This window comes from Pongo pygmaeus, chromosome 8 (genome assembly GCF_028885625.2).
Source record: "Pongo pygmaeus isolate AG05252 chromosome 8, NHGRI_mPonPyg2-v2.0_pri, whole genome shotgun sequence".
In the NCBI taxonomy this organism is placed as follows: Eukaryota; Metazoa; Chordata; class Mammalia; order Primates; family Hominidae; genus Pongo; species Pongo pygmaeus.
In genome coordinates, this window is record NC_072381.2 from 130,084,403 (window position 1) to 130,106,582 (window position 22,180).

At 51.1% G+C, this 22,180-nt stretch overlaps 1 protein-coding gene across 1 annotated transcript in view; it reads right to left on the reverse strand.

Moving 5' to 3' along the window:
- The window catches only part of FAM53B (family with sequence similarity 53 member B), an 87,510-nt gene that overhangs the window by 50,503 nt on the left and 14,827 nt on the right, over positions 1-22,180 (reverse strand). The window contains exon 3 of the mRNA XM_054503281.2: positions 11,924-12,696. Coding sequence (XP_054359256.1) covers positions 11,924-12,696 — 773 coding nt within the window. The remainder of the gene's footprint in view (positions 1-11,923; positions 12,697-22,180) is intronic.

Consider the following 22,180-nt stretch of genomic DNA (forward strand, 5'->3'; position numbering starts at 1 on the left):
GCCAAAGGCTGGGAGCAGCCCCACGTGAGGATGTCACCATCCCCACCTGACCATCAGGGAACCCAAAGCCTAGGGCAAATCCCAGACTTCCCTGGGCCCTGTGCTTCCCAAGTGGTGGGGAGCTCACCCCAGGAAGGCAGCCCTATGGAGACATGGGGGCCCACGGGCTGTCAAGGCCAAAGATGGGTGGGTCCCACTCACCACTCTGCCAAGCAACCAGTGAGCACATGGCCTCGGCACTCCGTTTTCTTCCCTGAAAAGTAGAACAGGAGGAGCCCCTCACAGGGTGGGTGAGGACTACACACCCGAGGGAGGACGCCCTGCAAACGCCGGCCCACGGATTAGGAGTTAGTGACCCACTTCCCAGAGCCAGGGTCAGGCTGATGTGTGTGCAGATATGGGAGGGGAGAACTCAGACACCCCTGTGAGCCTCAGGCCACTCACTGCCACTGTCCAGCAACAGAGGGCGGGAAGTGACACTCATCACCATGAGAGGCACTTGCAGAGGTGCCTGACTAACTTCCTCTGAGCCTGTCCCCGACACTGGGGCCCTGCCTAAGCGTCTCTCTGGTATGCTTTCACCCTCATGTGCCTTCTTGCCATGACCTCCTTGCACCGGTTTCCCTGGGGCCGTCTGCAGTCAAACCCCCAAGGTGGAAAACAAGCATAGCAGTCAGATAAGGCAGGTAACTGAGCATCCAATCAGATCCTGGCCCCAGAGCCCTGATGGCATTCCAACCCTGCGCTCCAGGCAAAAAGCCCGCTCCTCGCCCCAGCCTGCAAGGCCGACCGTGATGGCCCTGCCGACATCTCAAGCATCCCTTGCACCCCTGACTCAGGAACCCCTGTCACCCCAGCTTCGCTGTGCCCTGCATTCACCACGCCCACTCCGAACCCAGTCACCGCAGCCTCGCCATGCCCTGCACTCACCACACCCATTCCGACCCCAGGCACCGCAGCCTCACCATGCCCTGCACTCATCATGCCCACTCCGACCCCAGTCACCGCAGCCTCGCCATGCCCTGCACTCACCACACCCATTCCCACCTCTGGGGCTTGCCTTCCCTCTACTCAGGACCTGATTATCTTTGCAAAGCTGAACACATCTCATCATCTGTGACTTTGTGCCAATGTCACCTCCTCAACAAGGCCTCCCTGTCCCTCCAATCTAAAGCTGGCCACTTCCCATTCCACCTCCTCTCATCCTGCCTGGTGATCCAAACCACGCTGGCCTGCTGGATTCTCATTAGCACAAATATTGCCATCAGAAAGGGCCCTGCCTGCCTGTTGTAGGCCTGCATGACATCCATCCCCCTTTCTGCATTGCAGAAACATCCCCAGGGCCTAGCTGAATGCCAGGTGGCCAGCACACTCCAGGCAAGGATCTGCTGAGTGAAGACCAAACTAGGACGGAGCCGCCGATGCGCGCTAGAAGAGATCTCCAGCCCCGCTGGAGAACGTTAGACAGCACTCAACAGAAGGATGCTGAGCAGAGCCAGGCAGGGGGACAGAGGCGGCCGTGCATCTCCCCGTCTGCTTCCTGTGCTGTCACCATCACCCAGCCATGCTGCGTGACCTGCAGGAGCAATCTGTTCCGTTCACAGCAGTTGCTTCCCGTTTGCTGCACTTCCAACATTCACAGAACCAATTTCGTCGCCTTCCCTTTCTGCGGGACCAGCTGGCCGGCGCCCCTGCCTCTCAGGTCTTGCCCTAGCCCTGTGCGGCCAATGGACCCCACGCTGCCAAGCTTTCAGAAGTGCAGTCTCTGCCCTGGGGCCCTCTAGCCCAAGGTGGGGAGCAGCTTCCTGTAGCTGCTTCTGCATGATATTAATACTTCGTTTTCTCTTCTTGGCTTTTCAGTTTTTCAGAAACCTAGCTAACCATTGCTCACAGTGAATTCACCTGGATCTAATGGGCTGGTTTCTGTCTCCAACAGGCCCTGGCTGATCCAGGAGGCCTGCCCCACCCACTCCACCCACAGAGCTCCAGCAGGGAAACAGCGGGGGCCTCCATACTGCCACCACTACTCCATGAGGAGTAAATGCAGTCTGTGGCCCTTCAGGGAGAGGGTGGGGTGCCTGATGACCTCTGGTGACACATTACTGATGTGAGCTCGTGTTACTGCTCACAAATTAAGCCTCTGGTGGTTGCATTATATTTTGCAACCGATTGTTGCTTTTGTTTTCCAAGAGTTTTTTTTTTTAAGCCACTCCTCCCCCTCCCAAAAAGGAATTATCCAAGAGCTCTACTATGTCTAACTTTCAAAGGAGGCATTGTTAATCTTTTGGCCATAAATAGGCAATTAACACCCACTCTGAGTCTAGTCAAACCAAGTTCCCGCCAGCAAGGGGATTGCAGCAAAGGGTTTGTTCTTCGTGTGGCGTTTGCTTTCTGATTTCTTGACTGCGGCCTGAAGTTGCAAGAAAGAGTGGTAATTCCGGGTGGCTGATACCACAAAAATGGTACATAAATGGGCTCCTGTCAGCAAGAGAAATTCTCTACTGATGCAGTGCTTGGGGCGACAGAGGATCATGCTGCCAAAGGCGAAGTGGGCTAAAGTAAAGGCTTCACACTGATGGACCCACAAGGCCAGCGGCCTGCATGGTGTCGGGAAAAGGCCCAGTCAGGTACCAGCCGTACTGGGCTCTGGGCACAGCTCCGTCTCCATCCCACACCCATCTCAGCGATGCACCTCTTTGGGCTTCCTGCTCTGGCCCTCACTGGGCTCTCAACAGCCCACAGGCACCATGCTAACCTTGGGCTGGGAGGGGCTTCCCACGAGGCGTTCTCCTGATGTCCCGGATCAGGAAGCAGGAATAAGGCAGGGAATGCCAAAATCCTCCTGGGGTTGGCCAGGCCTCCCTTTCGCTGCATCCTCTGAGGCCCAGCTGGGGATTACTCGGCTTCATTAGGAGAATCGAGGAGGCCATCACAGGCCCCTTGTTTCCCGGAGCTGCTGTCCCAGCTGTTGTAAACTGACCAGATGTGGCACAGCTGAGATAAGATCCAGCGTGACAAGCGTTAGAAACCATGAAAGAATCCTCCTGTGGCCCTAAGCTGCCCCCAGCCCTTCTCCAGCCCAGAGTTCAGAATGGACAGCCACTTTCAAATGGACAAGAACAGAGAAGCTTGGGCAAACGAGTCAGAGGTTTGCAAACTGAGGGCTGACAGGAAAGGGTAAGGAATGGGGCCTCCCCAATGGCAAGGAGCAGCTGGGCTAGCAAATCACAGATGTGCAAGGACTGGGGGGTAAGACAGTCCCATACTTTCATACAGAGACAAAATAGGTCATGGTGATCCACTGGATTTCAGTTCTACTCAAAACAGATCAAGAAGAAATACAGTCAAAGTGAGGGCTGCAGGTTGGATAACAAGAGGGACTTATGATGAGCAAACACTAAACAGGGTAGCTTAAAGAAAGTTGCCACCTTTGGGGATTAGGATGATTGATTCTCTGCCCAGTGAAGCCTATGACTAGGGTGAGTTGGAAGCCAGCCCTGCTGCTTTTTCACCTGGAGAACATTTCTTGAGCCCCTTATGCCTATCACCACTACCACTGCCCCCACCCTCGTCTAGCCCACCTTCATGTTTGCTAATAGCCTCCTGCCTGGCCTCCCCACCTCCCCCAGAACTTACAGTCCATGCTGCTCACTGTTGCCCCAAAGGAGCTTTTTTAGGGGGTGCTATTGCTCCCCTACTTAAAACCCTCTAATGCTTCTACCCTGCACTCAGGGTTCCTGTCATTCGTTCACTCTGACGTTGCACACAAGGCAGGATATCAAACAGGGTGTGGAACTTGCTCTTAACAACCCACCCATGAGAACTTGCCTCGGAAATGTTCAACACTATATACTAGAACAGGCTTTCCAGACATTTCTGAAGCAGCGCCTTGTACTCGACTCAGCCTAAGTTAACCCCGAGCCCTCCTGCATGGGAAGTTTCAATGGCAGGCGGGGACACCATTGCTCTGCTGGGTACAGCAGCTCAGTGGGCACTTGCCCTAGGACCTGGATCCCTCCTCCAGGTCAGGCCCTTCCTAATCCAGGCTGAGCTGGTACCTCTTGACTGAGGGACCTGAACTCTCAATGCCATCTCCATATGACACAAAACTAGCCCCTGGGCATCTGTGGAGTCACTGGGCTAGGAATGTGCCCATCTCTGCTGCCCCCACAAGCCCCAGACTCACCTAGGGAGCTTCTGGGACCCCGAGGTACTGGGGCTCTGCCCCAGACCTGCTAATTCAGACTCTCTTGGACAAGGTCTAGGAACCTGCAGTGTGCTGGCTTCCCAGATAACCTGACGCCCATGGCTACAGCTGGGCAGATGCATGCATGGTCAGAAACCCAAGGCTCAGAGAAGCCGGGCAACCGGCTCACAGTCACCACACAGCCGGGTGGCAGAGTGCCTCTCAAACCCAGCTCTTCTGACTCCAACAGCAGCTGTGTTCCAACGACAGTGCACCTCTGTTTCCCTTAGGATATGAGAGGCCTCTACCACGTGGCAATAAGGCAAAACCCTGCCCTCAGAGTTACAGAGCCCGGGACTCATACCCCAGCAGCACCGCTCAACAACTCAGCTGCGCCCTCAGGTGAGGCCTTCCTCTGGGGAGCAGGGATGCGGCAGAGCACCTCAGCGCTGCAGAGACAAAGAATTCCTGAAGGGAGGACAGCTCACACTGGATGAGCAGCAGGCCCCTCCTTTTGCCAAATTTCTCCCTTTACTCCTAAAGTGTGACCCCCAATACGGCAGCCAACTTTTACTGAGCACGTGTCCTGGGCACACAGAACTAAGCTCCAAGCGCTTCATACAAATGAATTCATTTAATGAGACATTTAACGCAGTGAGAGAGGATGTCACCACCCTTCCTCGAGGATGGGGAAAATGAACCATGAAGAGGTTCCATCAGTTGTCCAGGATGAGGATGGGGCTGGGGCTCACTCCATGGGCAGGGCTCCAGGCTGAGGCCCCGCTCTCCCACCAGCCCTCTGTCTCCTCATCTCAACCCATGCTCTCTGCTTCTCCTTCAGAAGCCTGGGAATGACATGAGGGTTTCTGTAAACCCTCCTCTGTGGGCCCTTGGAGTCGAACCAGTCAAAGGGGCAAGAGCCAGCTGACCCACAGGCCTTTCTTACTCTGGCTTCCATGAAGCAAGACTGGCGATGCCCTCAGATGTGGTGAGGCCTCAGCTGGTAAGGCCTTGTTCTCCCTCCGGCCCATAGGCTGTGGCCTCCCAAGGGCAGGGCCTGCTAGGGCCTCCCAAGCCTCTTTGCCAGCACCAGAGCAGGGCCTGGGAAGCCAAGAGCACTCCCAGCATGCCTGGGGCTCTCATCTGAGCAGCTGGCTTAGGAAAGGGCCCCTACTTCAGAGAGTCGGGGCCTCCCAGAGTCTCATAGCTTCTCAAACATTCTCTGCTCAGGATGACTCTCAATTGAAGCGTGGAAATCAGCAAGTGGCACTAAAAGCTGCCTCCCTAGCAGTCCCCAGATGAACTCCCATTCTCCTCTTCCCCAGGAGATCAAAGCTATTGTGTCAACACTCAGCACTGATCCCAGTGACCTTAAGCAGATTGCTTGTGCAACCTGAGGGCTGTGACTAGAGACAGAAAGGAGGGATCCGGGCAGAGGCTGCAGTGAGTCGAGATCTCACCACTGCACTCCAGCCTGGGCGACAGAGCAACACTCCGTCAAAAGAAAGGGAAGAAAGGGAGGGAAAGGAAGGGAGGGAAGCAGGGAAGACGAGGACTAGAGCTGAAACTAGTCTCCTGGAAGCCTGATGCCAGCATACGCCACAGCTGGCAGGATCCCGGCCCACCAAGAGTGGAGAGCCCAGGACACTGCCCAGAGCAGCAGAGGGTGTGGGGGGAGCTACCATGGGAGCAACAGAAGAAAGGCTGCAGCAGGCCCGGGCTTTCTTTGTTCATCAAAGCTGGCATTTGCTGAGTGCCAACCGTGTGCCAGATCCATGCCACATGATCCCTCCCACACTCATGAGCAACAGGCACTGCCATTCCATTTTACAGACACAGACATGAGGCCTGAGGCACACAGCTCAAAAGTGGCAGAATGGGGACACACCCCCAGTTATCTGACTCCGAAGCTCCCACTTCTCACTGCCACACTCTCTATGCCCCATGTGCATCAGTCCTCTGGAAGGGTCAGCTGATTGGTCCTCACCCAGGACCAAGCACAGCAGTGGGAGCACTGAGCCTGGGGTCAAGAGGTCCCACCTTCCGGGGTGCCTCACCATGTGACTTTGGGCAAGGCCCCAACTCTTCCTGTACTCTGGAGGCTTCATCCTCAAGTGAGGGGATGGATTAGAACAGAGATGGCAGATGACTGACATTCAATTACCCATCAATTAGCAATGGCTGCCAAGACTGCCAAGAGGAGGATTCTAAGACCTCCACGAAGTTCACCTGAAAAGGCTGCCGTGATTGATTAGCAATGTCTGTCAAGAGCACGGAAGGAGGCGTGCTAGTTCAGCACCCAAAGCTGCCCCCTTGACATCCCTAAACTCTGACAGCCCAGGTCTTACAGGCTCTCTTCCTTTGTTCAAGCCTATCCTAACTATCTCTAAGTCAGAAGCAACTACTCTCGTGTGCCTGCCCACAAAAGTTTTTGCCTTTACTTGTATTTAGCATTTCTTTCATTGCAATGGGCTTTCTAGGGCTTTCCATGCCTACCTCTCTCACCGGATCCTCACACAGTCTGCAGTCCGTGTTATAAGGGGTGCTCCACCTCTGAATTCCTCTACTTGCCATCAGCACAGCTTCCCACCCTGAGAGGAAGGGTGCCAAGGGTGTACAGCGGTGGGAACCCTAAGCAGCTGAAGGTGAACGGCCACTAGCAGAGTGGACAGGAAAAGTCACAAAGGTGCAGGCAAGCTGGGCCTGCCACACAGGAACTTGGCCAAGGAAAGGCACAGCTGGCCTGCAGCGGCTGGGGGTGCCAGCACAAGAAGTCATGTAGCCAACCCCATGGCGACCAAGAAGGGCCACTGTCCCTCAAAGGTGGCCCCACCAGCACAAAAGACGGAAAGTGGAAGCTGGCTGGGGGGCTTCACCTGGGGATGACCTGTCCAGCAAAGAGCTGTGAGTCACTGATGAGCGTATGCACAAGCTCACCCAGCTTCCTGCAGCAACCCCTCATCCTGACCAGTCCCTGTGGCCCCGCCCACCCAGCTCTCCTGGACTCACCCCCAGGAATACGGCTCTCAGAGGCTTCCCAAAGACGTGCTGGCATGCTGGTTTCTACCTCATGCTTCTTTTCTACCCCAAACTGCCCCTGGCCAGCTTTCACGGTCCCTCAAACATCTGCTAACACAACAGTTGCTGCCTGTTCTGAGGCCTGCTCAGGGAGGTTCGGGGACTCAGTGTGTGGGCAGCTGCAATCAATCAAACCTCTGTTTCGACATCCCGACCCCTCCCCACAAACATCTTGCTTCTGTTTGAAGTACTGTTGAGAAGTACAATTTGTTGCTCTTTCAAGCTGACCAGCTTGGAGTTAAAAATACAGCAGGGACTATGACACCCAGGGGGACTGCATTCAATGGGTGATCTTTTTAATTGTTGCTTTTTTCTGAAATCTTTGCTCACACACATGTGATCCATGTCTAAATGGCCGCGTACAGCTCAAGTCTTGCTGGGAGCCAACCAATGCTGGGTGGTCAAACCAGGTCTCAAAAAAGCAGTAAGGAAAACGTCAGCAAAAGTCCTGCTAATAAACAACTCACACCCTCAGGCTGGGCCCTGCCTTCAATGGCAGACATTGTCATTGTGCAAAAGGAAGGCTGCAGCCTCACAGAGAACACCAGCCAGGAAGGCCAAAAACACCACGTAAGGAGGCCCACGGGGCCAGGCTTGCGCAGGCATCGCAGCATAGCCAGTCCTCTGAGCTGCCTTTGGGCAACTTGCTCTGTGGAACCAAGTGGTTGTAATTACAAGTACAGGGAGGGCGGCCACTGCTGGACCAGGTCCTTGCGTCATTTCCCCCATTACGGCTTTCCTCGCTACAGTCAGCCTCCCCGACTCAGAATCCAGATGGCCGGCTCACCTGCAGCCTCATTCAGCATCTCTGCCTGCTCTCTTGGCACTGGGGTTTTAAGAAGACATGAGCAAAGACAATCTGAAAGCAGTATCTACACCCCATCCTGTGTGTCTCATCCCCGACAGACAAGAGTCCCCGCTACTATTAACTGGACAGCTGTGCCCCAGGGACATGGCTAGGAAGGGGTAGGGTGGCCAGTAGGCCCCCGGGATATTTCCACCCTAGTTTCAAGGGCGACAGACAGGAGAATGCTCACACACGGCCAACTTCCTCTGGCAAGGGGGGGCGAATCCAATTGTCACCATTTCATAACCCTAGGCTCTGAACACGGAGTTGACTACAGGCTGAGCTGAGCTGCAGGGCAGGCCTCCTTCCCATTTACAAAAGAAAAGCGATGAGGCAAGAAGATGAACAAAGAAGACAAAGAAAGTGGCATGAACAGAAAAGGGAGGATGGAAACACAGGGAAAACAGTGGACAAACAAAGAAAAACAGGCATTCTTACAGCAGACTGAGGGCACCTCCCGGGAATGTCTACCCTCTGCTCCTACTTCTGCCTCTGGAGGCACCCAGAAGCAGCCCACACCTTCCCTCTAACTCCTGCGACTGTGACGATGATCATGAGTATCTGTCAGCACCCAGCCTGTGCCAGCCAATGCACTGGGGGGAGTGTGTGTACATACAGATACAGATACACACACATGCATATCAACAGATGTGGACACACACACATATATAAACACACACCCATATGGATAGTGCATTATCCACACACGTTGTTTCCCTTGCTCCTCCCACAGTCCTGTGGTGGTGGTGGCATTTGCTGCACAGACATGTCAGGCAATTTGCCTAGGGCTTCCAGTCTCCGGCCCCACCTCTGGCGGCCTTCTGGTTTGTCAATGTCACCTTCTAAATGCAGATCCAAAAGTGAACACCATGCCCAGAAGAGCCCTGATGGGCATAGGGACCAAGAGAACTTCAGTTTCCTCAAGAGAGACTGGAGTGGACAAGCTCTGAGGTCACATCTCCTGACACCCTCTGCTTCTAGCAGAGTCTACACCCCAGGGCACTTGCTCCTGCTGAACTCAACTGTGGATACAGATGAGGGCAGGGCCTTGGACCTCAGAGCTTCCTGCCCTCTTACTCTCTCGGGTTCTCTCCCTGGACCCTTTCCTGCTGGCGGATTGGAGGGGCTCCAGCTACCACAGTCCATCTGGCCACACTAAATGATGGCCAGAGGGAAGCCCCCATGTGCTCACACACACCCTCAAGATCTGCTCTAGGCCCCAGTCGGGACCTCTAGGTGAGCTGGGGCTTTTCAGAATGGCCAGCTGCTCCAAAGGTCTAACTGAAAAGGCCCTCTGCAGCTTTAACCCGAGGCTCTCACACACCTGGCCTCAGAACCCACATACGAAGGGCGCCTTTACAAGAATGCACAAGTGGAGCTCTCACCCCCAAAGGCAAATGTGTAAACCAAGATCAAAAGGCCCATGAAAGAGAAGCCAGAGCCCAGCGGAAGGAAGCGTGGGCCACACCTGGGTACCAGCCTACCCTTCCAAAGATACGGAAAGCCCAACTCCAAGCCTTGCTTCCATGGGCATGCAGAGCAGACCCCAACCCCTTCTCAGTGGTCCCAAATGTTGAGTGAAGCCACAGCACGCAGAGGCTGGGGTCTGTGGCCAGTGGTCTCACCTCACTGACCATCTGGCAACACGTTAGTCCTTGTACACCAGCAACATGCCCAGCTCATCAGGTTCCCATGCGCAAGGCCATGCACTCGCCAGGGCTCTTGATAAATACACAGGGATATCCTAGGCCTCGTTCTCAGGGGCCCACAGAAAAGCAAGGCCCACCTCCTCAGGCTAGAAATCATCTGATGGTGGAGACAAAGCAGGCAGAGCCCCATGGAGAGAGGGCTGACCAGGGTCTAGACTCTTGGTGGGGGCATGGCTCAGCATCCACGGGCCCAGCCTCAGGGCTCTGGCCATAGGCCTTGGGCACACACGCTTTCCAGAGGCCCCTCTCTACTTTCCCTGTGCCCGAGACCCGCTGCGAAGCAGGCGGCCAAGGACAGACAGGCTGAACCAGAGCAGCCTCCTCAGGCTCCGCACACCTTCCCAGATCTGGGAGGCCTGCCCGGGGCCGATGAAGCCATCCATACAACTGGGCGCAGCCCCACTGAGCAATATATTTTTAAATAGTTTCTAACCAAACGAGGTCAAGAAATGTCTCCAATGATGCTGGTGGTGTTATTCCAACTGTGGCTAGTAAAATATAATAACACGTATGTTGTTTTTATTACCTATCTAGCTGATTAGGTAATAAAATATGCTCAGCATTAAAAATTTAGCTGAAGCCATTATCCTACCCAGAACTCGGGGCTCTGGGTTTTCCTCAGAAGTCACCCAAATCTGTCACCTTTCCAGACTTTTAACCTATTTAAATTTTTCTGGAGAAGGGAAATTCCTCTTGGTGTCCAATAAATGTGTTCAATCCCTGTCCAACTAGTAAAGTCAAAAACGTTCCACTACACAGCAAAAAGACTGGCACATGCCTGGAGCCACAATGGAAGAATGGAAACTAGCTGAGAAGGGGCAAGAGCTCTGCCCCACACCCCTTCAGGCTCTCCCCCAGGCGGATCCCACTGACACAGGGGAGGCACAAGCATACCACCATCTTGCCCTCCCATAATGCCCCAGCCAGTGCCCAGGCTCTTGAACAAAGGTGGCCAGAAAGTTTGGACTCTGGGGCCAGAAGAGAAACTGCATGTTCTTTGTAAAAGGAAAGAAGACCCAACTGAGAAAACAACATTGGGCTTGGAAGGAAGTCAGCTATGCCCGCCCGAAACACAGCGAGCGCCATGAGCCTGCCTGCCCTGGATCTGGCCATAATGCTGAGTGACCAAGGCCAATCCCTCCAACCCCTCTGAAACCATCCTCATCAACAAGAAGATCTTCACCCCTTGAAACCCAGCGAGACCAATGTTTATATAAACAAGTCCAGAAAAGATGATGGTCAGACCGTGGCATTAAGCAACTGATGGCCTCCTGGATGAACACAGAACCAACAGTGTTGTGTCCCATCACATCCGCCCATCCTCGAGTCAGAGGTCACAAGGGCCAGCACCACTTCCTCATCCCCAGCCAGAACCAGATGCAGCCAACTCTCAGGCTCAGAGATGCTCCTGACGACAGAGTATTAACTCCAAGTTCATCTCATTCAAATCAATATCCAAGATCAGTGTTAGCACAAGGCAGAGCTCCAAGACAAAGAGGATAAAGTCCAAGTGACAGGGGCGTGTGGCCAGATACTTCTTCTACAGTGAAGGGCAAGGATGATTACAGAGGCAGCTCAGAGGATACTGATCACAACATCTTGATGGCCTCACGTTTCAACAGTTTAATCAAAGGAATAAGCTCCCCCCAATCACTAGCTCTTGGAAACCATTACCCACAACCCTGATCTCAGGATCAGCATAATCCAAGGGACACTGAATCCCAGTGTGTGTGAATTATCTTTTGCAGCAGCTGCAGGGGTGGCTTTCTGGGAGAGATGGCTCCAGTGAAGGGCCAGAGGGGATTACCAGTGTTTGGTCCAGTAAGTCTGCCCACCAACACCCCGCCTCTCACCATCTGCCTGCCCTCATACCCCTAGCACTGAGCTCACAGTGAAAGGGAATATTTGGTTGTAAATAGAAATAAACGCTTTTTAAAAACCAACTGGAAATAATCTTTCTTTGAATAGGATTTTAAAAAACCAGGAAATTAACCCACTCCTGGGTATTTCTGAAACTGGCGTTCTACACTTGTCTAGGACGGCCCAGAACCAGCAGAGGCTCCAGTGAGCACCAAGGTGACTCCGGGCTACTGGGGCTCTTACCTGTGCCATCTTGGCAAGGTCTAGAGAAGGCCTCTGCTCTTGCACTTCTTCAGGGCGCCGCCTTTTAACACCAACCTTCTTGTCGTTAAGGACACACGGCTGGGAGCGGCTGCGGGAAAGGCCGCTGGAGCGTCTCCCCAGCTCTGGCGTTGAGGCAGGTGTGCTGTTGGCTGAGGGAGGACAGTATTCCACAAAGGAAAACTGCTCATGTGAGCAAGAGAGGGACCGCTGCAGGTCCAGCCGGCCTCCTCCCACGGGGTGCAGGTCAGGGCTCCAGGTGTCACCTGCCTGTCCACACGGGGCTGAGCCTGGCACCCCTTGGCAGGGCTGCCCTCCAAATCGGTGGTGGAGTCCTGCCTGGTCGCAGGGTGAGGAGAGCACATTGGCCCGGGAAGGGAGGCTGAAGCTGGAACTCCTCTGCATGGTGCTGAAGCCATTGGAATAGCGCTGGACGCTGCCCCCGCTGTAGCAGCGTCTCTTTTCCACGGGAGTCCAGACTTTGGAGCCCAAGGGCCTCCATGATGTCCGGCAACTGGACATCTCATCGGAGAAGGACAGTGAGCGGCACTGGCGCTTGCTAGGGGGTGCTGAGGGGTTCCCGTTGTGGTCGCTGATGCTGAGGTCTTTGATCAGACTGGTCACAGCGCAGGCGGTCACTGCCTCCCGGTGCCACAGTGAGCTGTCCTTTTCAGGCAGGCATTCCCAGATGCTGGTGCTCGGTTGGTCAATCTGAAGAGGGCATTTCCTGTCCAGGTCTCGCCATCTGTCATTTTCTGGTTCATAAATGACAAGGAGAAAACAGGATTTGAGAAGACCTTCACTCCAGCTCTTTATTATCTCCACACCAACAGCCCGTTTCAAACACAGCATCTTAGAGCCAAAAGGCCCTTAGAAACCATCCAGTCCAACCTCATTTTACCGATGAGAAATTGAGGCTGAGAGAGGAGAAGTGAATCCCAAGGCTCTGAGTTGGAAGTTGGAAGCACAGCAGGGCCTAGAATCCAGATATACCCCTGGGACTCCTGATATGGTTTTCTTTCCAGTGTACCACACTCCTCCCAGGAGAAACCAAAGCAATATTTTTCATCCAAAATGTTTCTTTCTCATCTTATGGGTGGGAAACCGACTTGCCCTGAACCCTGCCCTGGCCGGTGAGAGTCGGGACAAGACATCTCTTAAGTGCCACTGGGTTCTCTGCAGCTCTCAGGACTGGGACTCGATGCCCTGGCAGAAGACCACAACCAAAGATGTCTCAACAGCTCAGATGGCCCAGGCCAAAAGATGGCTGGGGCACTGCCAGGTTAGTTCACCCCAATTCCACCTTGAAAGCCTTTGCTGATAATAGAAGCTGGAGCTTGTACTGATTTAAGTCACCTCCGTCAAAATGCTTAACATCAGCGTCACCAATGGCTGCCAATCACAGCACTTTCTCTGTGTTCACTTGATTTTTCACTTAAAGCAATTAAAATCTCTAAGAACAAGTCTTGGGCTTCACAGACTTAAGGGCACCACTTAAACTTATGTATTCAGGTCTTTACTTGAATACACAAATAAATAACCTACCCTGCTATGAAATGCTACATTTGCACTCGAACCTTTATTTTGTGAAATGATTCAAGAACTATTTATTGTTTTTCTACTGTGGAATCAGGCACCATGCTGGGAATTTTAGGAGATGCAAAGATAAATTTGACATAGTTCTTGTATTTAAGTTTACAGTATAAAACCAAAGTTACAAAATATGCCATGCTATCAGAGAACAACCTGTTAGTACTATTTTCTCGAGCCTATATATATTTATAAATCATGCACACATGAATGGCTTGAGTCAGTCAAGAGAAGAATAGAAGTGAAACCTGAAATGATATTTGGTAGGTATTTAAACGCATGCCGGGTCTCTCAGCAATGCAGATCACTTACTGAGCATTCAGCTGGGCTGTGTAACCCACACAGCACCCTGAGTGCAGGTACCATCATGGACCAGATCAGGAGACCAAGGCTTGGGGGACATTGAGCAACTAGCCCAAGGCCACACAGCTAACACCAGACAGGATGTAAACCCAGCTTAGTCAGGCCCCAGAGCGCAGGCCCTTTTCACTACACTGCAGCACTGAGATGGACTGTGGGTGAGCCTGACTCTGGCCCTGGCCTTAAGGAGTTTATGGGTCAGGCAAGACAGGCTCAGGTGCAGAAAACTGAGATTTAACCCATGAGTGCTCAAGGCAGCAAGAACTACAAACCCATCTCCTCTATCAGTGGCCACATCTCAAAGGGCACCAAGAGACACACCCCAGCTGAGCGTCACAAGCAGCAGCTACTTGACTGACTCAACGGGAATGACCTGTGCAGACCAAAGGGAGGGCCAGGAGCCCAGAGGAAAAGCCGAGGCAGAGCTAACGGTGGTTCTCCTTCCTCTTGGGCTTCCTGCCAAGGTCATGAGACACAGACTGAGGGGCTGGACCCTGACAGGGGACACTGGTAGAAATTTTCCAGAGGCTGTATTCATGGAGGGCCTCAGAAGCTGGAGATGCAGGAGAGAAACCTTCCAAAAGCCCAGGCAAGCCAGCTGCAACAAAGCAAGACTGTCGCTAAACATCCAATTCCTTCATCATACATCGTTGATCTCATCTCTGAAATTTCCCAGGGCCTGACCACAGCAGGTCTCAGTACCTGCTCCTCCAACTGGATTGGATCAATTACTTCCAAAAATCATCCAAAGTACCTCTTCCTGCAAGCTGCATTACGTTGTTCAAACATGCTTCACCACCAAGGAAACCATTCCCTTTGGGTATTCACCATTCTATTAAATCAGTTTCAGCTTGACACTAGTCAGCAGTTGAAAGTCCAATAAACTAATATAAAGTAAAAAAAAATTTTTTGAGACAGGACCTGCCTCTGTGGCCCAGGCTGGAGTGCAGTGGCATAATCTCAGCTCACTGCAACCTCCACCTCCCAGATTCAAGCTATTCTGGTGCCTCAGCCTCCTAAGTAGCTGGGATTACAGGCATGTACCACACGCCCAGCTAATTTTTGTATTTTTTGTAGACATGGGGTTTCACCATGTTGGCCAGGCTGGTCTCAAACTCCTGGCCTCAAGTGATCCACCCACTTTGGCCTCCCAAAGTGCTGGGATTACAGGCATGAGCCACCATGACCAGCTATAAAGTAAAATTAAAGGAAATATAAACTCTTGTTGACAGAGTCACAACTATCCCAGTTATCTGATTTAAAAGAAAACAAAGTTATCCTAAGAAAAAAGTGAAGATTTATGTATGATGATGTTCATCAAAATGATGAACGACAGCAAAATGGTAAACATAATTAAAATGTCTTACAGTAGGGGCCGGTTAAATAAATTATCAAGGAATAACATGGAGCATGAAGAAGGAGAGTTTCAAAGAATATTAAATGGTGTGGGGAAATGCTAACAATATAAAGCTGAGCATAAAGAAACAGGATATAAAACTATAGAAGGTGTGATTCCTACTTAGCAAAATATGTCTGTTGTATGTGAAGGTAAGAAGGAAACCAAAATGTTAATAGTGGATTGGCAGACAGCTGGTTGGTTAATTTATTTTTTCTCTTTTGTTCTTCTATAGTCTCCAAATGTCCTATGAGAAAAAATGTATTATCGAATATGTGGGGGATGTGGCCACCAAGCCCACTGGTGCTGTGCCCTTGCTTAACTCAGGAAGTGAGCCAGGGGCGGGGCGGGGGCCCACAGCCCACCCTCTGCTGAGTTGGCTCCTCTGGGTTTTCAGGAAGTTGCCGTACAAAACGCTGGCCACTAACTTCTCTTTTGAGACAAGGCACTGAGGCACCAGATGGGCCAGGAATGTGGCCGACTGAGGAAGAAACCAATGGGCTTGGCACAGAGCAGCGAGGGTGGCCGGTGCTCACGGAGCCTGAGACATACTACAGACTGTGTCTCCGCCAGGCCTTGGGGAAACCTGTGACATGAAAAGGAGTTGATCCCACTCTCAGAGGATACCATTTTCTGTTCCATTTTTGCGCCACTGGCCTGGAATTTTCCCCATCTCTAGGGAAATCACTTCCGAAAGGGGAATCAGGAGCCAGCTAAACAGGAACACACCATCCCTCCCAGCTGCCTTCCTTTCCCATGGCCAGCCTGCAATCTTGGTGCTTCTTGAAGGGACCCCTCAGGGCCTCCCTACTCCAGGCCTACCTCCTCACTGCCTCTAGAGAACTTTCTGAAGTCCCCACCTATTGTGGCCCATTCGCTTCAGCTGTCAGCCACTGCTTCCGGGAAAGAAGACAAGCATTTCAGACTGGCACCTGGGTCCATCTCCTCATCATTCCCCACAACAAACCCTACACTCCAGGTATCAAACCTCTTATGACAGTGGAGGTCAGAAAAGAATCGTATAGAGTCAAAACCATCCTTGAAGAATTCCTGAACCAGCCCACAAAGTACAACTCCTCCTCCCAGCTTTGTGTAGACAACCCAAAAGGGTAATTCTTATGCACCAGCAATTCTTAATACAACTAAAGTTTAATAACTAGACTGCAGGAGCAAGGACAGGTAAGATCTATATGCAGAAAGGCTGGGAAGTCCAACTTGCTGGGCCTTGAGGTAACTACCAAAACCCAGGGGCATCAGAGCTGGGTGATGAATTCCTACAGGACCTACTCCTTCTGTGTTACAGAGTAAGCCTCTATGGCCTATAAGATTTCTTTGTTGTAGGGAAGATTCGAAGAGTCAGTTTTTAACTGTGAAGACAAGTTGCAGCTTTCCCCAAACATCAGCTCTTTCAATTCTTTGCAAAGAACATTCCACACCTTTGCAAAGGCCTGGACTGTTCTTTTCCTGCCTTTATCCTCCTTTCACCTCCTCATTTAAAAAGCCAACTCAAAGCTCCTCTGAAGATACACCTCTCTCCTAGCTCTATGATCGTACAGCACATATGTACCTAAACTTTAATTATTGATCTGCTTACACATCTACTTCTCCTCCTAAGCCACAGACTCTCAAGCACAGCCCCAGTGTGGCTCCCCAGTGCCTAGCAAAGAGCAGGGCACATAGCAGACCTTAGTCGGTGGTGCATGAATGAGGGAGTGGATTGCAAACTGCAGTTAAAAGCTACAAGAGGATGTGGTGTTCTCTGGGACTCACCTGTCTTTTGTCCTTGGCAAAAGTGAGTCTTCCTTGGCCAGGTAAGTCCAACCGGGACTGTGCCCTGAACCGTCTGCCCCACCTGGGCCATGTGGCCATGTGTGACTCAGCCAGGAGATGGGTTGGCAGAGTCATGTCTAAGATACTTTGGAAAAGCAAAGCACTGCTATTGTGTATCAACACCAGCCAGGTGGCCACTTGTTCAGTCTGTAGGCAGATAATATTGTAATTGTTTCTATCTTTATCGCTTTGAGAAGTACAATATGAGAAAAGTAAAAACAATCAAGGCTATGTTTAGCCCTGTGTTTTCCCCATTCGCTCAGGGAACAGAAAGCGATTTGTTGGGTCAGATCACCAGACAAAAGAAACAGGAATAGAAGCTAATTTTTAATGGCAAACTGCCCCAAGCGCTAGGCCCTGACGTCACACCATACAAAGGGCCTCGGTAGGCCTCCGAGAAGAGGATACGGGGTGCCCCCGCCCCCTCCATTCAATATCACTTCTACACAAACAACTATAACTCTTTCAAGTCACAACTGCCATGGATGTAGGAGTCTACTGAGCACTAGTCACTTGGTGTAGTGGAAAGGGCAAGGACCTGGGTTCAAACCTCAGCTCTGTAAGTTACTCAGTTCCCCGTAGCTGTTATGAGAATTAAATAGGCATCTCATACAGCGCATACGGTAGGCTCTCAAAAACAGCAGTCATCATAAGGATAATTCACGGTACTGGAAAACGCTCTCCTAGCTGAGGCTTGACTCAACCAGAGCTGCAACTGGGTTCCAGCCTCTGTGGAATCCGGCTGGAATGGAAACCTGGCTTCTCTGACTAGGATTTCTCAAAGTGTGACTTCTGGGCCACCTACAGGAGCATCCTTTGGGGGTGTTTGTTAAAATGCAGGTTTCTAGACCCCGTCTCTGACTTGGTAAATCGGAGTCTCTCTGGGTAGGCATTTGCATCTTAATAAGCTCCCCAGGTTATTTCAATGCAAAAATGTTGAGAAATGCTGTTCTGGAAAGCAGATGGCATGGAGAACTGAGTTCTCAAACATCTGTCAGAATGGCGGCCCATCCAGACCATCTAGCACCACTGCCCAGAAGCTTCAGGACGGTTGACAATTCTGGTCTCTACAAATTTGAATTCATAACATCACTGAAAGTTGGTGTTTATGTTTTGGTTTGGGCTAATTCCAGGAAGAAGTATGGAGAAGGATCACTTCACCCTTCAGAGGTTCCACAGGACAGGATGGGGACCCTCAGGGCTTCCTTCTCAAGCTACACAACATGCTCTTGATGGAGAGCCACTAGCAAAGGCCTTAGAAGCTAACTCACTCCTGTGAACAAGATGAGTGTGAAGTCTCCCACTTTCTCCCTGAGAACACGCAAAGGCCCATCAGCTGCGTCCTAAAGATACGCAGAAGGGCCCCCCATCCATCTGCAGCCTGACACCAAGCCCCTGGCAGACCTGAGCAGGGCGCGATGGCCCACAGCCTGAGAGCATGGCACCAGCCCATTCAGTTCTATGCTGCGCCTGTTGCTTTAGCCTTTAGGGCATGTAAAGCTTCTCCATGTGCCCACTGAGCATTATCTTCACAAGTCTGAAATGATACATACGTGAGAGCGTGTGCATTTGTGTGTAGCGTAAACACACAAGAGCCTCTGCCTGCAGATGGGAGGGTGAGCCACACAAGCATCCTTGGGCCCAGTTCTCTCACAGTCTTGGACAGACTAGGTGACCAAGGTCTCTTCCAAAGGTGAGGTTTGATGACTGAGCTTGCAGTTTCTGACTTTTGATTATGCCACAAAGAACAGGAGAATGAGTTGCCTACATATGCAGAGACAAGGACTCAAATTCCCAAATTCGCACTCACAAGGCTCTGGTCCTGTCACCGTTTGACTAAGAAGGGCAGAAGACTGCTGTGTGCACAGATCCTAGAGCTCGAAGCAAGAAAAACACTCAGAGGAATACGAATGGCATTTGACCTCAAATGTTCTTACTTCCATTTCTACCCTTAAATTTGAAGGAAAATTCCCAGGGCTCCAGATTCTTGGGGGACTATAAACCTTCATATATTCAAAAGATAGAGGAGCTTTATAGCCCTAGAGAGCTCTGTGCTATGTTTTCGATGGTGCCTTATGGCCACATAAGTATAGCAGAATGTGGTTTCCAGAAAAGGTTAAGCACCTGAAGTACAGACCAAGATACAAAATGCCCTGATTAGCAAGCCTGCAGTCAGATCACAACCAGCTGACTCATTCTTAAATTTCACACCTATCTACTTGTGCTGACAATGAGTATCTCTCCCCTGCCCTGTGGGTTGGGTTGTGCTAACTTGGCCTCAGGGCCACAAAGATTCTATGCTTGGTTTGGGGAGAAGCTCACCAACCCATCAATGGGAAAATCAAGACAGCCGAGGTGTCTTTCTGAAGGCGGTTTTGCTAAACTGATCTTACGAAAAGAATATGGGGGTGGGGGGGACACAAGCAGGGCAATGACACGAGCTCCCCCACAATCGTCTCATCTGTTTTTAAATGGACTTTAGAGCCTCTGGCTCCCTGGAGAGTCTCTTTGCCTGTATGACCAGAAGGAGACTCAATTCAGAGCAGTGTCAGAAACAAAAAGTCCTCGGGCTTTGCCTGCCAGGCCTCAGCTTCAGGTCCTGCCCACGCACCTGGGATGGACTGTAAAATGGCAGCTGTGTCTTGGATTCGGGGACAGCAACACAGGACACCAAGTTCCTCACACAAGGCACAAGGAACAAGGGATTCGGATGGCTAGAAGTAACGCTCCATCAGGCCCCACATCCAAGGAAGAAGGCAGGCGGGTCTGCAGGGCTCTGGGAGGTGACAAAGAGGCTAAGGACAAAGATCGGGGTTCAGAGCCATTACCAGGGCCCTGCCCTTACCAGCAGAGTTGGGGTGGCCCATGGCAGCTGCCACTGCTTCTGGGAAGTCTTTGCTCTTACAAAAAGATGCCCAGTGAGATCCTCAAGGTTAAAAACCACACCAGATGGGGCACTGGGAAGAGGGGCCTCAATCTCACCATCTGCACAAGGCTGGGTAGACTAGGGTCTTGTGACAGCCCTTTTGGTTCTGACCAAGACTTCCTATTCTACCCCTCAGCTCCCACAGGCGTTCATAAATGTACAGGGAACAGCTAGTATTTGCATTGGCAACAAGAACTCTGAAGGGACAACAAGGTCAGTTTGGTCCATCTCTGGATTTCCATCCTGATTGTGGGTGTGCACAGAGCATGTGAAACGGGCAGCTGCTGGTGATGCATCTCTCAACTGATGCGCACAGCAAAGCGGGGTGCCATGAAACAGACGAGAGAATTGGCGACAGGCAGAGCTTTTCACGAAACTGTCAATAAATGCATATTTACTGTTAATCAGCTAACACTCCAATAGGGTCCTTGCTGAAGCTGAGAAAGAGCATGAATGTGCATCCCAAGCACGTGACTCATCTCATGGGTTGTCACAGCAATCCCCATCTGACTGATGGGGGAAACTGGGCTTCAGAACGATGTCACAGCTCTCCCATGGACACACATCCAGCAAATGACAGAGCCCAGACGTCAACCTAGTCTGTAGACCCAAGGTCATGCTCTTGCAGTTGGGCCAGGCTGCCTAACCTGACCATCTCTTCATGTGGAAGGCATGGCACCCAGACAGGCTGGCAGTGGCCATTCCCTGTCCTCTGGCACTACTGTGGTCCCCTCCCCATCAAGTCAGCCCAACCTGGGTAAGAAGGCAGCCCTGGGAAGCTCTGTCTTCACTTGTCACTGGCAACACTTATCATGTGCCAACCACATTTTATATCTACTTCCATTCTGTGCTTTATTATTCCTGAAAAACTGCCTGAAACCAACGAATGGTACAAGGAAGAATTTACATACCCTATATGGACAAACTATTTTAGAGATTTTTAAAAATCACGCATATGACCATAATAAAAATAAAAATAATAAAGCAAACCTTAAAAAATCATATATATATACACATACCTACATATGGATGTAATTTTTTTTCAATGAAAACAAATCTCATTCTAGCCTACACCGGTTAATGAGCAGTCTCTTATTGGAGGACCTGGCCCAAAGATCACATTCAAAATGGCTGTCTCTGCAAAACAGAAAAAGTGGCAGAGACCAAAAATTGGGCCTGAGAAGCTCTGATTTTGTGATTGCTGTCATTCATTTTGATTCATTCGTTTATTTGTTCTAAGAATCAAAAACACTCAAGCTCTGACGGCCACGCTTTTCCTGCAATGCGCAATCATTTTCCACTTTCCATGACAAACAGTGGCTGAGTTTAAAGACCAAAAGCTACCAAATCTCAAAGCAAAATCTCTTAGTCCTCCCCAGCTCAACACAGCCAACTGGTTTACTCTGTAGAAATTAATACAGAGAGTGCCCCAGGGAACAACCCTTTCATGTACAGAGTAGACTTTAACAGCCAAGTAATTAAACCCTGAAAGTAAGGGCTTATAATTAAAATGCGGACAAACCTGAACTGGGGCGGCACAAGGAGGGCTGCTATAATATTTTTACAATTCCTTTTTATACATAATGTATGATCCTTCTGCTCAAGTTTCCTCTATGTTCTTTGCCTGTGAAATAATTTACATTAATAAATAATTTATTACCATAACTCCTAAAGTAATTATGGGTTTCCATCCAATTTTTTTTTAGCATATGAATTGTTTTGTTCTCTGTCCATTGACTCGTATTTACAAGACTTTTCCTAGTAGCCTTTTTAAAATAATTGGTATTGCCTTCGCTTTCTTACATATGATGTGATTTCCAGGTCTCCTCCTCGCCTGAGTGCTGAGGAAAATGGAATGTGTGGTGTCCATTGTCCCTGCAATACAAATGCACTGAATGGTTGCAATTAGCCAAGGGTGGTGAACGGAGACTGCGCTCACTCCACTTGCCCTGTTTCACCAAAAAAGATTAAACTAGTACACGTGTGACCCTGGGTCCCCCACTGCAAATGGGAGAAGACGTGGAGGGAGCCTTGACTGAGAGTCCACGTGTGGCCCCGCTTCTCCCCACACAGGATCTCTCAGCCACAGCCCAGGCCCCTCTTTGTACCCACTAGAAATGAGAGCCAGGAGCAAGGG